The 15,829-nt window shown below is 45.9% G+C and overlaps 2 protein-coding genes across 2 annotated transcripts; one reads left to right on the forward strand and one right to left on the reverse strand.

The window, feature by feature from the left end:
* Positions 1-9,796: 9,796 nt before the first annotated feature.
* Positions 9,797-11,229, reverse strand: LOC133900387 (uncharacterized). Its single transcript, XM_062341508.1, has 2 exons — positions 10,979-11,229; positions 9,797-10,727 (listed from the first exon to the last, which is right to left on the reverse strand). Exons 1-2 carry the CDS (start codon positions 11,126-11,128, stop codon positions 10,071-10,073), a joined length of 807 nt encoding a protein of 268 aa, XP_062197492.1. The 5' UTR covers positions 11,129-11,229; the 3' UTR covers positions 9,797-10,070.
* A 473-nt stretch (positions 11,230-11,702) lies between these two features.
* On the forward strand, positions 11,703-14,649 carry LOC133909884 (two-component response regulator ORR22-like). The gene is made up of 6 exons (XM_062352426.1): positions 11,703-11,920; positions 12,001-12,463; positions 13,075-13,151; positions 13,245-13,908; positions 14,021-14,190; positions 14,297-14,649. The coding sequence occupies exons 2-6, from the start codon at positions 12,022-12,024 to the stop codon at positions 14,348-14,350; spliced, it is 1,407 nt and encodes a 468-aa protein (XP_062208410.1). The 5' UTR covers positions 11,703-11,920; positions 12,001-12,021; the 3' UTR covers positions 14,351-14,649.
* The last annotated feature ends 1,180 nt before the right edge of the window (positions 14,650-15,829 follow it).

A 15,829-nucleotide genomic window follows, 5' to 3' on the forward strand; every position in this document is an offset into this window, starting at 1 on the left:
TGACAAATCAGATAATGCCTCCAGATTTTTAGTGCATGAACCACTACAGCTAACTCCAAGTCATGTGTCGGACAATTCTCTTCATGCTTCCTTAACTGCCGAGATGCATATGCTACGACATGACCTTCTTGCATGAGCACACATCCCAAACCTTGTCGGGACGCATCGCAATACACTAAAAACGGCTTCTGAGTATCTGGCATGATCAAAATTGGTGCTGAGGTCAACCTTTTCTTCAATTAATTGAAACTGGCTTCTCGAGCAGCTGTCCACTTAAACTCTGCTCCTTTTTCTAGCAGTTCTATTATTGGCTTCGCTATCTTGGAGAAACCTTCTATGAATCGATGATAGTATCCTGTTAGACCCAGAAAACTACGGATCTCGGACACATTCTCCGGTGGCTTTTAGTTCAGAACATCTCTTACCTTGGACAGATCTATAAACACACCTCCTGCTGATATGATGTGACCAAGGAAGGGAACTTCCTTCAACTAGAACTCACACTTGCTCAATTTAGCGTACAACAGGTTTTCTCTCAGCTTATGCAATACCATCCTTAGGTGTTCCTCATGCTCTTTCTCGTTCTTGGAGTAAACCAGAATGTCATCAATAAATACCACAACAAACTTGTCCAAATACTCAATGAAGACCTTGTTCATCAGATACATGAAGTAGGCTGGAGCATTGGTCAGCCCGAAAGACATTACTGTGTACTCGTACAAACCATAACAACTAACAAATGCCGTCTTTGGAATATCTGAGGCATGAATCTTCAATTGATGATACCCAGACTGAAGATCGATCTTGGAGAACACACATGCTCCTTTCAACTGATCAAACAAATCTTCAATGCAGGGTAGAGGGTACTTATTCTTGATAGTTACTTCATTCAGGGCTCAATAATCTATACACATCCTTTATGTACCATCCTTCTTCGGGACAAAGATAACTGGGGCTCCCCAGTGTGAAGAACTGAGGCGGATAAACCCTTTGTCTAGTAGCTTTTGGATCTGCTCCTTGAGCTCAGCCAACTGATTGGCATCTATTCTATATGGTCTCTTATATATAGGAGCCGTTCCAGGTACTAATTCAATGATGAATTCAATTTCACGATCAGGTGGCATACCTGGCAAATCCTCAGGGAAGACGTCAGGAAACTCATTGACCACTCTGCTATCTTCAACTGCATTGGCTTTGCTTAAACTGGCGTTTATAGCTGACTTTTTCGTGACTTGAAACTCCACCTTAGTACCATCTGTATGCGTCAATTGTACTGACTTTGTAGCGCATCCGATGACTCCTTTGTATTTGGTCAACCAGTCCATTCCTAGAATGATATCGATACGCTTGGACTTCAGAATGAAGAGGTTGGCAAGAAAGTCTACCCCCCTTATGCATATACTTATTTTAGGGCATACATGCTTTGATTCCATTTCTCCTCCAGGAGAACTAACTAGCACCCGATTTTTTATTAATGCTCTTGGCAATTTATATGTATTCATGAACTGATATGATATGAATGAATGTGTAGCATCGGAATCAAACAATACTGTAGCAGGATGAGAGTTTGCAGAAAACATACCCAACACTACATCAGGAGCATCCTGGGCTTCCTCCACTGCAACATGGTTAACTCGACCATGCATCGCGTTCTGGTGAGGCTGCTGCTAATTGTTGCCCTGGGCCGGTGCTTGGTCTTACTGCTTCTTAGGGCACTTGTTGGCAAGATGCCCGAAGTTGTCGCAACTGAAACACGGCCCAATGTTGCTTGACCCTTGGCCTGTGCGGTTCTGCTGTTGAGGCTGATTGTTATTGGGTCGCTGTTGCTGTTGGAAACTAGGGCGAGACTGCTGCTGTGCTGGCTGTGCTGACGGCTTGTATGACCTAACAACCTAATTCTGCATCTTCTGCTACGGCCTCTATTGCTGATTCTACTGCTAGCTCTACCCTCCATGGTGGAACATAGGACCAGTGGCAGGAGGGTTGAAGCGGGGCCAGGTGTTACTGCCAGAAGACTGACCCTGTAGATGGCGCTTGTGCTCTTCTCCCAAATTCTGGCACTTCTTCTCCATTATGAAGGCTCTGTCTACCAGCTTCTGGAAGCTGGGGTACTCATTGGCCGAGAGGGCATAATGTAAACTAGTGTTGAGGCCCTCCAGGAAGCAATCTTGTTTATTTTCATCAGTATCCACGTCATTGGGGGCGTAGCGAGAGAGCTAGGTGAACATGGTGAGGTATTCCCTTACTACCATGGGTCCTTGCTTCAGACTAAGGAACTCCCTCCTGTTCAGCTTTACTTCACCATTGGGGACATGGTGCGCACGGAAGTTATCCCGAAACTCTACCCAAGTGATTTCCTAGGGATTCCCATGAGCGGCAGTGTAAGCTATCCACCACTCTTGAGCTGGTCCAATCAGTTGATGGGATGCGAAGAGAACTTTCTCCCTTCCATTACACTGAGCTATCTATAGCTTGCTCTCAATTGCCTTCAGCCAGTCATCTGCTTCCATGGGCTCCACTGCCTGAGAGAAGGTAGGTGGCTGGGTGCTCAAGAAAGTTCTGAACCTGGACTGCGGTTGCTGCGATGGTGCCTACTGATTTTGAGGTTGCTGATTGATTGCCTGAACCAAGCCCTAAAGAAGGGTCATGACTTGGTGGGCGTACATGAGGGGTGGCAGGGGAGGAAGGTCTCGTTGGTTGGCAGTGTTGTCATTGGTGTTGTCGTTGTTGTTGACGTTGTTTGTGTTGTGTTTGACGTTGCTATTGCGCCTGGTGTTCACTGTCTGTTGGTCGCCAGGGTACGAGCGGGGGAGCATAAGAGAAAAGCAAGGGCAGAAAAACAAGACAAGAATAGAAAAGAATAGAAAGAAAGAACTCCCAACTATTATTATATTATTAAGTGATGAAATATAGAGGGGAAACCCTCACATCACACCAACACTCAATCAAAGATCTAACTCATAGCACGGTTCACACAACAGCCACAAGCAAACACTGGAGCCAACAACACACGAGGCTAAATGATTTATTCAGCTAGGGACATCCTTCTAGCTCGACTCTACTCTTGGCCTGTTGTGCCTAAAAGACCTGCAACATCTGCCTGACGAAGCTTCTTGCGCGGAGGAGAACGCGGCGGTGCAGCCATAGGTACTGGGGGAGCTGGTCAGGGTCCTCTAGTAGCATCTCCTCGATGTGCTGCTGGTGCATAACCTCTAGCTCGTCGAGTGCTCTGTCCAGCTTGGCATACAGGGTGGCGGTGAGGCAAACCTGCTCTCTCAGACGGAGATCTGCTCCATTGCCCACGGACGCGAAGGTTACCTCCAGGCTACTTGATGGGTGCTGCAGGAACTTCTCGAACTGGGTGCGGCTGAGGTCATGTCTGTTCTCCCGGTAGAGAATAGCCAGAGCCTGGCGAGCAGCGTCCACGATCCCCACCTCAAACATAGCTCTGAGGGTGGTGGCGGTGTGGACTCGGCAAACTAGGCGAAGACCATCGTCGGAGGGCTTCTTGAACATGGTCACCTCCACTGACCAGGAGTAACCACATCCTCCAAGTAGAACCCTGACGCCCTTGAAGAGAGGAGCATCGTGGTAGCTGAGACCCTACAGCAGATACCACAGTGTGCGGGCGAAGTATCGGGCAAGCTGTCCGTTAGAGTAGAACTCAGCTGAGGGTTGGTGCCTCTAGACTGCACCAGCAAGAACCCCCACCTCTGGAACCAGCATGCACTTGCGCGGGGTGATCCTCGTGTGGGCCATCTAAAATTTTGAAGAAAGACAGAAATTAGTAACCATTTTGTAAAGAGTAGCAGACGGAGAAAGGAAAAACTGGAAGAAAAACAATTTTGTAAAGGTAGTTTGTACAAACATAAGTCTATAGCACGTCCAGTCTATTTAGGCTGCATCCTACAGTTAACACGGCTCTGATACCAACTTCTGTAACACCTAGTTTTAAAGAAATAAAACCGGGCGCAACACATGTATGCCAGGATCAAGTTTCCATACATGTGCTACATCATCAGTGCATCATCATAGTGCCAATATTACAACATTATTTAACTTATTATAAAAGGACCCGAGGGTCTTAAAGAAAACACAACGGAACGAAAAAGAGGTCTTCAACGCCAGCGGGGCTTCCATCTTCCACAGGCGTCAACCGGGAGCACATCAGCCTAAAACAGTAGCTTCGGGTCAAAGTCGTCCTCATTGAAGGTTGCAGCTTCATATACGGCTTTTGAACAGCAGAAGAATGCAAGGAAGGGAACAACAAGTGTCAGTACAAATATATACTCCACAAGTGGAGGCAAAACATGATATGGGGCTTGAGTCAAGGAACGGCTAAACATGGATAACTGCACTAAGCAACTTATCCTAAGATTCCAACATCAGGCATCCTATTTACTAAGTATGAGGACAGTGCTATATCAAAAGGATTGACTCATCAGATTCCATCTGACTACCAAGACTCACCAGGTAATTCCATTACCCGACTACCCGACCAACCATACCAAACCCAGATCCCAACTAATCCTGAAGAAGTCCAAGCTTGCTCTTGATCGTGAGCACAGCTGATTGATCAGTTTGATACTCTGTAGAATTTGCACAGCTTTCCCCACGAGTCATAATTCTCGTGTTGCTCCATACTTCTGGAGTGTGGAGTCGGGGTCTCACTACAAGACCTTTACAAAGCTCCCACTAGCTTGCAGGCACCCACTGAGGGGGAAACGGTCGGGAAGGGGAAAAAGAAGGGAGGGGATCGCAGTGGTGCACTTTTATTGAAGAATTAATGCGCGGGGAGGCTTCAACTTGAAACGACTGGCAGATTGGGGCGGTCAGGCAGCGGCCAAAGGAAGAGGAAGACGAGCCAGTCGGGCGGGCGGCTCAGCTGGCAGCTTGGGCCTAGCCCACGTGCAAAGAGATTAGGGCGGGGAGGGGGAGCGGCTCGGGTGGGGGAAGCCGGCTCGGCTGGCGGGCCCACCTGTCAGCAAGGGGAGGTGGGGAGAGGCCAGCTTGGGTCCTCGGAGGCCGACTCGGCCTAATGGGCCGGCGCAGGGGTGGAGGGGGAGAAGGCCCATGCGGAGATAGAAAAAGAGAGGGGGAGGGAGGAAGTGGGCTGGGGGAGAAAGGATTCGGCCCGAGAAGCTTTTCCAATTTTTGAAATGCTTTTCTTTTCATATTTTATAGCAAATTCAAAAGGGGTTTAAATGAGCGACTTCTAGCGAATTTTTGCAAACTTTTTCACGCATAAAAATCTATTACAACTACGACGACATGAATTCAACAAGCACAATTATAACCTATGGCCAATTAAATTTAGAAATTAATTTTTTCCATCTAAATTGAATAAAATACAACTCCTATTTAATTTAAGCAAAATTTTAAATTATTGCAAAAGTTGAAATTTATGGTGTTACATCGTGCCCCTCTGCATCACACACCATTTGGTCCCATTCTCCACGAAATCCACGTAGTCATCATTGAATCCTAATATGTCTGCGTCCCTAAGATGATCATCCATATCACTGGCTGATGGGAGTCCTTGATCTGTACTGCCATATAGGAGGACCTAATCCATTTCCCCTTTGTTAAGGTCTTCCTCACCGTGTTTGTTCCAAACATGATATCTCGCTTTGAATCCACGCCTTAACAATTGATCGTACACATTGTCAGGTTTTGGGAACTTCTTCTCATTCTTGCAATCACAGCATGGACACCAAATTGCCATTTTACCCTGACCTTCCATATCCGCCACCATGACACTCAAGAAAGACTTCACCCCACTTATGTACTTGTTACAAGTACGGCAATCAAGGTACATCCAACTTTGGTCACCATCTACAAATTGAAAAAAATACTAATTCTAAATAGAAATGACAGAGAAGGTAGAATAAGTATAAAGTTTCTAACTCAATTTAACTAAATTAAGTGTATACGTGTGTTCTAGTGATATTCAAGACAACAATTAACATCCAAATATGATACATGTTATCTATGGTGAAGGATCCTAGCTAATTTCTAATAGGCAAAGATAGGTCCTAATCCCATTCGAGGATATATGGCCCGAGTAGGTTTTCATGCTCTTGTACGGTTTTGGAGAAAATTTTGGTAGTACCTCCCCGTTGTACTTCAAATACACATCTCGACAACAAGCCGAGAGGGTGTGTATCTAGAGAACAACATGGAGACACCACTGAAATTCTCTCAAGAACCATACAAGAGCATAAAAACCTACTACTCGGGTCACATATCATCGAACTGTCCAAAATACATGGATAATTTGAAAGTATCTTCTTATAAATATGATGAGTTACCAAGTCATATTTATAATCAAACACTCCAGAACGGGAGATGTAGGTTATGCATGTACACTAAGGGGGACAATCCACATATATCAACATCTGAAAGAAGGAGCAAAATTGTTGATTGCAACTCAAATCCTAGAATCCACCATGCATATATGAGCTAGAGGAGGAGGAGAGGGAGGAGTCAAACATTCAAAGGCCAGGGAAAGACAACAACTTCAAATCACCGAGATTTGATTTGGCCTCAACAAAATCACCAAAAATCGCCCCTTTACCAAGCAGTCACGGCGGACAAACACTGTCTAGTCATGCTGCTCGGGGAATGAAATAACAATAAACATCACTCATTAGTGACAGGTTATAAGGACAACCATCACTAATGAGTGGCCCCGGAAGGGAGCCAGCAAGGCTACATTTAGTGACGGGTTATAAGGACACCCGTTACTAATGACTTAACATTAGTAACGGGTTATAAGGATACCTGTCACTAATTATTTAACATTAATGACGGGTGATAATGATACCCATCACTAATGACACATTAGTGACAGGTGGAAACTATGACCCATCACTAATGACTTCTACAAGAAGAGATCGACTTTTAGAATAGAAGCATGCATGCAAACAGAGAGTACTTCAACAGATCCCATGCAATAGAACATAATTGAACTTTGATGGATGACATCCTAAAGCAATGTCAAGATTTGGCAGCCTCTTCACATTCAAGAACACAGATATACATCCAAAAAATTGAATGTAACTCAAGTCAGTCATACAATATAGTTAGGCATATATAACATACTTATCAAAATATCCATACATCATTACACTTGAGCATTTGCCGAAGCACGTAACCTCTGATATTTAGTTGAAATCTACAATATTGTATCCTAGTACTTCATCGATATACATTAGCGCATGAATTAGTGCACCATATTTCGCTTGATATGGACGACCCGATGCTTTACTATAGATAGTAAATAATATCTTATTAGCTGATTCATTTCCACTTAAATGAAATATTATATCAGCCTAGAAGTTACCTTCAGTAGTGAAGTCCACTCCAGGGCCATAAAAGCATAACACAAGATCTCCATGGCTTGATCTAAGATAGTATGAAAGCTAATTGCCACAAAGGTGTCACAAAAAAATATCCTACAAACAAAGAAAATAAAATTATGAAAATAATACATGCTAGCAATCATGTATATCAAAACAATCCGATTTACATATTACTGTACTATAGCATATTCATCGAACTAAGCAAGCCTCTCACTGATCGAAGCCAAATCCTCTACGCCCTCCTCAAGCGCTTTTATTCGAAAATAGTTGTAGTCAGGCAAAAGAACCCATGCTTCTCAAGCACTTTCAGGCACCCTTCAACAGCAGTTTTTTCGGAATGCAATGAAATCGGTGATGCATTGCCACAGGCCCTAATAGTGATAACCCCACCACTTTCTTGCCTTGAACGTGTATCAAAACAGATAGATAGATTCACAAAATTCCTTCCATCTAGAGTGGATTGCACCAAATATAAGTACCACCTATCGCAGGGATTACCTCTTTGAGCCATAGGATCAGTTTCAACACCTACATGATAGGATGATATGAATTGAGCCTAATGTACTATAAACTCAATTAAATTGTTTTGTCCTAATGAGTGTTACTATGACCCTGCTGAAGGAATGCCTGGAGCGTGAGCAGATGGAGGGGTTATCGGGATCCATCCAAGTTCGTCCAGGCCCCTGCCACTACCTTGATCCATTGCCCTAACCCTAGCGGGTAGAGGGGGCAGCGGCGTACGTCGGGCTGTGGTGGAGGGAGGAGGATGGTGGCAGCGTCGGTGGCGAGGAGCGAACGGAGGCCACGGCAAGAGGAGGAGGAGAGCAGACGTGAGCGTAGATGAGAGTGGTCGAGATAGAGAAATGAGCAGATAAGAGTGGTTGAGCAGATAGGAGTGGTCGGCGAAGAAAGTAGTAACAGGTGATAATGACACCCGTCACTAATGAGTTAGTCATTAGTGATGGTAACAACTACGATCCATCACTAATTACTTTAATATTAGTGATGGATCTCATAACGACACGTCACTAATGAGTAGACTATATTTAGTGACGTGTACCCCATATACCCGCCACTAATGACTAAATTATTAGTGACGAACATTAATATGATCCATTACTAATATCTTTAGTGGCGGATCGTTCGCTCGAGTCACTAATGAGCCCTCATTAGTGACGGGTCTGGGTCTTAGCCAGAACCCCGCCCGGACCACATATTAGTGACGGGTTAGCACTGGACTCATCACTAATAGTGCACTAGTGACGGATACTGAGGAGCCGTCACTAATGATATATCTCCTTTGATGGTTTCTTACGTGGTGAGTGGGCATGCCACACCTTGGAGACAACCATCATGGAGATATTTGCCAAGCATGAGTGGATATGTTCTAATAGATTATGTCTTTGATGTTTTCCCTTTGTGTTTTGGGCATATGACCCAATGCAATCTGTTGGCATTTTATTTAAAACTTATAGCTGGATCATGTAATAATAGATGGTTAGGTGCAAACCTTTTGCAGAGGCTAGAATAAAGATATTCCTTTATTAAAAGAAGACTAATTTTATTATATGGTTGTTCACCTTTGCAAACATGGGCGAAGCCAAGTTGACACGTGTGGGTGCAGATGCACCCACGTCAAAATAAAAATTCAATTGTTTCTATCCTATTTTCACCATACATGCACCCCCTATAGCCTAAAATCATACACCCACAGGTCCAACCGTCCAGCATGGTAAACCCAACAGCCAGCTAACAAGCCAAGCCTATGAAGTAGTGTACCCCTTTATTTTCCTCTAGCTTCGCCACTGTTTGCAAAGTATATCTTGGTGTCACTTTTGTGTTATCTGGAGAATCCTTTTGCTGTAGAGTTGACCATATCTCTTATATATTTCCATCAGATCGACAGAAACTTCTCTTTGTAAAACTATGTAGGAAGTGTTCCCATGCAATTTGTAAGAACGAATGCATATGCCACTTCACCACAATTTTCTTTCGTTTGAACACTCCACGAGTTATAATTAGGTGATCGTATTATCTATAGAGCCGTCTAAATTAATCTCATAAAATGTTGGCTAGACCCCAATGAGCCGGGCTCAGCGTGCATGGCAAGCCACGCCATCTTTCTAGTTATCGTTTAAATCTTGATTACCATGCATTGAATGCATAGCTTGCCGTGTGTCCTTGTGCCACGTAGCAGCTCCATGGGACTTGGCTACCCAGACATCTGGGGCGAGCAAATTGACGTGATTTTGTGAAGGGCTGGCCTCGGCGTGCCAAATTTTACGAGGTCCAGTAAAAATTTGGCTCTCAATCAAATGGCAGCCAAATCTGCTGAGTATGATCAAATTTTAGCTTGTACACTGTGGCTAGAAACCAGCAAGCCCCTATGTTTGAGGGGAAGCATCTTGCTCCGTATTGTGATTGCAAGTAAATTGATTATGTTACTCATCATTTGATCAGGATATATACTCTGTAATCACAATACACAGTGGAGTTACAATCTTTTTTAATTAATACACCCAAAAATAAATCTACTCCAACTTCATAACAATTTCGAAAAAAACATCACATTGTACACTTGACTAGTCTAGTTAAAATTATTTCTTATTCTGAAATGCTGCTCGGCACAAATTTCGAGCAAACGATCATGGTGATCACGTCCAAGGATCCTTGATTCCTTATGTCAACTTGTTTCGTGCGTGTCTCTTATTCTGACCTCACCTTGCCAATCCTGAGGAAGATTGGGAACCTCACCGTCTTCATCTCCTTCCCGTCGCCGTCCCATGCCGCCGCGAACTCGCGCACAGTCGCCTCATCAAGCAGCTCAACGCCCTTCTCTTTGGCCGTCTGGTACGCCGACCACGACGTGATGTAGGCGAGGTAGTCGTCCAGGTCCATGCGCCGCTCCGTGGAGAACTCGAACGGGCCCGTGTGCTTCTCACCCTCGACGGGGTCGAAGGGGAACTCCGCGCCACGGTACTCGTCGTCGACCATCCGACGGTTGGGCGCCCAGTACGGTTGCGAATCCCTGTACAGGCGCCAGAACGCGGCGTCGACGTCACCGCCCTCGTCGACGCGGGGCTCGGTGTAGCACCAGGCGGCGAGCACGCCGTGCTTGGGGCGGAGGAGGGAGCGGGCCTGCGCGTAGAAGCGGGGGAGGTCGAGCCAGTGGAAGGCCTGCGCGACGGTGACGAGGTCGACGGAGGCCGGCGGCGCGACGGCGGCGTGGAGCGCGGCGTGGAGCGCGGCGAGGGGGAGGTCCGGCGGGGTGTGGACGTAGCGGACGTTCGCGAGGCGCGGCGCGTAGGAGAGCTGCTGCGCGCTCGTGTCCGTGCCCACCACGGCGCTGTACAGCTTGACCAGCTGCATGCACGGCGCGCACGCGTCAGACACAACAAGTCCACAAGAAGAGCACGTCAAGTCAAATTAGTTTGGAGGCTTGACAAGATAAGTCAATGATCCATTCACTAGACGACACGTGTCAAGGAAAAACTCCGACGAGGAGCAGCCAGTCAAGCACGCACGCAGGCAGCCATGCTCGGCACCGAGAGAAACACACAAAACAGAGGTACAGATGCACAGATGGAGGAGGGCGGGGAGATAAGGAGACTGACCGATGCTGCGGCCTGGCCGCTGCCGGTGCCGACGTCCCAGGCCAGGTCGCGCCGGGGTGTCTTGGAGGCGATGAAGTCGAAGAGCTCCGGCGGGTACGCCGGCCTCGTCGCCGCGTACTGCTTCGCCTGCTTCAGGAACAGATTCGCCATCTCAGCCTGCCTCTCTCTTTTTCTCAATATCTCTTGGTTGGGGCCAACTGAAGCTGGATTACTCGTCTTCGCCTTTGACCGGGTTTGAACGAGGAGAGGAATGCGCGCGCGCACTTATAGAGAGCGTCGACAGCGACGCCTATCCAGGGCTGCTTCTTGGCAGGTGCATGCGCACAAGCCGTGAACGTTTCCTAGTAGTGTTTCGCCAGAGCCAGGCTCTTTCTGGCGCCGGGTTAACTGGCCATGGCTGGAAAGAATTGCGGACTTCCTTCCAAAGCCACGCAATTGCATGGTTGTTCGAAGAACGTGCTTAAAAACGCGCGCGGCGGAGAAGGCAGCGTAGAGGCCAGAGTGTTGGTCTGATGGGACGCCACGGCGACATGGACAGGCCGCCGCCGAGGACTTCTGCAATGTGCCGTTCCGCCAAGGTAGAAGAGGCCCGGAGTCACGCACCGAGGCTGACGCCGCGTGGGGAAGACAGAGGTCCAACGAACTTAACAGCATGTGCAGATTTACCCTGACTCCCTAATAACCACCTGCACGTTAAGATTCGTGCCAGCTTCATCTAGGAGGAGCCTTGTACGGATGTGTACTTCTCGTTCATTCATGCCTTACAGATAACTAAATGAACAAGTAGCCGCGTGCCAACCGCCAACCGCGGCATTCGAAACCAACCAAGTAGAGATAGAGTGTTACAGACTTCGCACCCGTCCGCCCTGCTCTATATATAGCCATTAACGTAGATCAATCTACGCACGTGCGCCAATTTCTTCGCTTAGTTGCATGCCGCAGGTAATCCGCTTTCTCTTTAATCGATCCTCGTTACTCGCTCCGTATATCAGAACGAGACCATACATGACATTTTTTTTTAGATGCATGCTTGAAGTCCAGCCATGGCACCGGCGGATGGCGGCCGCAGCAGCAGAGATGGCGCCCCCATGGAGGCCGGGAAGGCGGAGCCGACCAAGCCTTCGCGCATCAAGGAGCTCGGTGCCAGCCAGCAGCGGGTCGTGACGCGAATGCCCGGGGAGAAGAAGAAGATCAAGGCGAAGCTGCGTGAGGCGGTGGATGTCGGGAACTCCGCGTCCACGACGACGTTGCCCGGCGACGGCAAGGAGCAGCAGCAACAGCCGTCGTCGTTGCCCGGAGACGGCAAGGAGCAGCAGCAGCGGCCGTCTTCGTTGCCCGGCGACGGCAAGGAGCAGCAGCAACGGCCGTCTTCGTTGCCCGGCGACGGCAAGGAGCAGCACCAAGGGTCCGGGAAGAGGCCGAGGTTCGTCTGGACTACCGAGATGCACGTCAAGTTCGTGGAAGCACACACAACTCTTGGGAGAGGTAATGCATGCAGTATCTCGTAGCTCTCTTGCTTTGTTCATCTGTTCAGCAATCTGTCACGGGTTAGAAGATCCTAGGGCTAGCTGTTTATGTGATAAGTACGTAGGTTACAAACAACTTAGTCAACTAGTGATAGCACTTAAAACTATTAGCTCCGTTCTTAAATAGAAGTAGTTTAGGATGCATACAGTCAAACTTTGACTACCAACATAGAAAGAAATATTAAGATTTATCATATAAAAAATATTAGTAGATTTGTTACGGAAAAAACTTTAAATGATTATATTTTTAATAGTTTTAGATTATAACTGTTCAGAAAAAACAATAGTTAAAATCACGTATTGGAAACCACTTCGTTATCCTAAACATAAAACCAATAGTCAAAATCACGTATTGGAGACCACCTCATTGTCCTAAACCATAAATAAAAAAGAATGGAGATAGTAATCGTTCTTTAAGCTTCTGAGTATAACACCACAGCTTTACGACTTCAGTTAAAAAGTTATACATGAACCTGATAAAAAGAAGTTATACATGAACCTGATAAAAAAAAGTTATACATAAACCTAATAGTAATTGTTACTCGTGACCTTTTCTCTGGTTGCTTATAGACGCTGTGCCGAAGAAAATACTGGAGTTGATGAATGATCCTAGTCTGACTAGAGCGAATGTCTCCAGCCACCTTCAGGTAATTAAAAGTCTTCTTTCACTAACTAATTAAAACAAAAAAAATAAAGTAGAGATTGCGCGCTTTTAGCAAACAGATGCTGCTGAATTACAGAAATATAGACTGAATTTGAGAAGACAAGAAGGGCAGCCAATTGGGGCGAGAGGTAATGCCAGAGCGACAAGGTTGCATCACAGAGCTCAACCCATTCAAGAAGATGCTCCTCAAGCACCTTCAACCCCTCTGCATCGTCCGCCTCGAGGACCCTTTCTCCAGGAAGCCTCTCCTCAAGCACCTTCACTCCCTATGCATCCTCCTCATCCTCAAGGACCCTTTGCCACTCCCAGCATGTCTCAACCGCAAACGCAAACAGGGCATGGCCGGCTAGTCCAGACACCGCCAGATCACCGCTACAGGAGCAATGCTCGAAGCTTGCCTCATCAACACCCGAACTTGCCCGTGGCACAGCAAAACTTGCTTCATCAAGTCCACCCGAACCTACCTGTAGCCCAGCCGATGCCGATGCAGGACCGCTTCAATCCATCGCCGCTCCAGGTCGCCGCGATGCGGCAGATGCATATCACGCGACAGCGAGCACAGCAAGCTGCAAGGATGCAGCAGGCTGCCGCTGCCTCAGGCTACAATCACATGCTGGTAAGGAACTACGAGCTGGGTGCGCAGCGGGAGAATATCAGAGCTCCAGCGACGGGAGCCTTGCTGAACCATCGCCCAGAGCCGTTCATGCAGGCGTATCCTCAAGCTATGGACATGCGCAGAGGTACCTGATTGATCGTTCACATACAAGTGGTTGGTACTTCTTAGTTTTCTAAAATCACATTGTGTTTACATCATTGAACTAACGCTCCAGTTTACGCCAAATTTTGTCACAGGATACTCGGTTCCTGAGGCCAATGTGAGAGATGAACAGATGGCGCAGCAGCAGATCGGCGTCCAAGCTGAAACGGGGCAAGCGCGCGCCTCGGCACCAGACGCCGCTCCCCTTGTCGATCCGGGTCGCGGCCACGCAGATGATTTGAGCGACGACGTCCAGCAATATTTGGTAATTAAGTGATTAACTCTCCAGAGAAAGAAAGAAATAAAGTGCCATACCGGCTAGCTAGTTTCTATCGCAATTCTGATGTGTCGTTCGTCCATGGTTATTGTAGATTAGCGATTCGGAAGCTTCATGGAACCGCGAATTCCCCTCCAAACAAACCTGATTGGCACGCTGGCTGCGCCGATGGCAGATTTCCACACCAACCCTCTGTTTGTTTAGAGTTAGGGAATTGGCCTTGGCGAGCTTGAGCTTCGTCTTCAGCTTATTGATGTTGTATGAATTTCAAGCTCTCCTAATCATGGCAAAGCTTTTGGTAGATGCTAATAATAGGCCCTTGATAGACAGGACACAGGACCTCAGTTTGCTAGCTATTCGTTGGTGATTCTTTTATTCTTTGTTAGAAAAAAACATTGGTGATTTATTTATGTCGCGGACACTTTTTGATGTGAGGATGTTGTTGGTGGGGACTATCCATGATATCTTGTTTTCTTTGGTTATGAACAATAAGTATATCCTGGTTTAAATTTCATTCATAATTTTCTCTTTTGTTTTCCTTTAATTCATAAGTTTCTTTTTTCCTTTTGCGGTGGAAAAGAGAGGTATGTTGATCGCGCAGAGATAGGGCTCATATTTCGCATTTAGTTGATGGTCGTATATATATCCATCTTATAATGTGCGGACGATACGATTATCTTTATGGATCATAACTTAGAACAAGCAAGAAACATGAAATTATTGCTTTGTGCTTTTGAACAATTATCAGGTCTCAAAATAAATTTTCACAAGAATGAGCTATTCTACTATGATATAGCATAGGATTGTCAAGAACAGTACTCTTAGCTTTTTGGATGTCATAGGGGTACCTATTCTTTTAGGTATTTAGGTATTGCTATGCATCATAGAAAGTTACGCAATATGTATAGGAGGATCATAGAAGAGAAATTTGAGAAGAAATTGAGTAGTTGTGAAAGTAAGCACATGTTGGTTGGAGGTAGACTAGTTCTAATTAATTCTATGCTAAGTAGTTTAGCAATGTTTATGCTCTCTTTTTTTATGTACCTAGAGGTGTCCTACAAAAACTGGAGTACTTTAGATCGAGGTTTTCTGACAGGGTGATGGCCACAAGAAAAAATATAGACTAGCTAGATGGGACATTTTGTATCAACCGAAGGATCAAGGAGCCCTAAGAATACAAAATATTGATGTACAAAATTCATGTTTGCTAAGTAAATGGTTATTCAAGTTAATAAATGAGGATGGACTATGGCTGGATCTTCTGAGGAATAAGTATTTAAAAAACCAAGCAATAGCCCCGGTGGAGAGAAAGCTAGGAGATTCACAATTATGATTAGGATTGATGAATGTCAAAGAAACATTCCTAAATTTGGGTTCATTCCATCTTAATGATGGAAACCAAATTTCGTTTTTGGAAAGATAAGTGGCTGGGGAACTTCACCCTTAGAGAGCTGTACCCTTCGCTCTATAATATTGTTCATAGGAAGAATACATCTGTAGTAATAGTGTTCAATACAGTTTCTTTGAATATCTCTTCTCGAAGATCACTGGTTGGTATAATTTACTACATTGGCATCAGTTGGTGGCTCGTGTAATGCATATTTAATTGAACGATAATCATGATATT

Source organism: Phragmites australis, chromosome 2, assembly GCF_958298935.1.
Source record: "Phragmites australis chromosome 2, lpPhrAust1.1, whole genome shotgun sequence".
Classification (NCBI taxonomy): Eukaryota; Viridiplantae; Streptophyta; class Magnoliopsida; order Poales; family Poaceae; genus Phragmites; species Phragmites australis.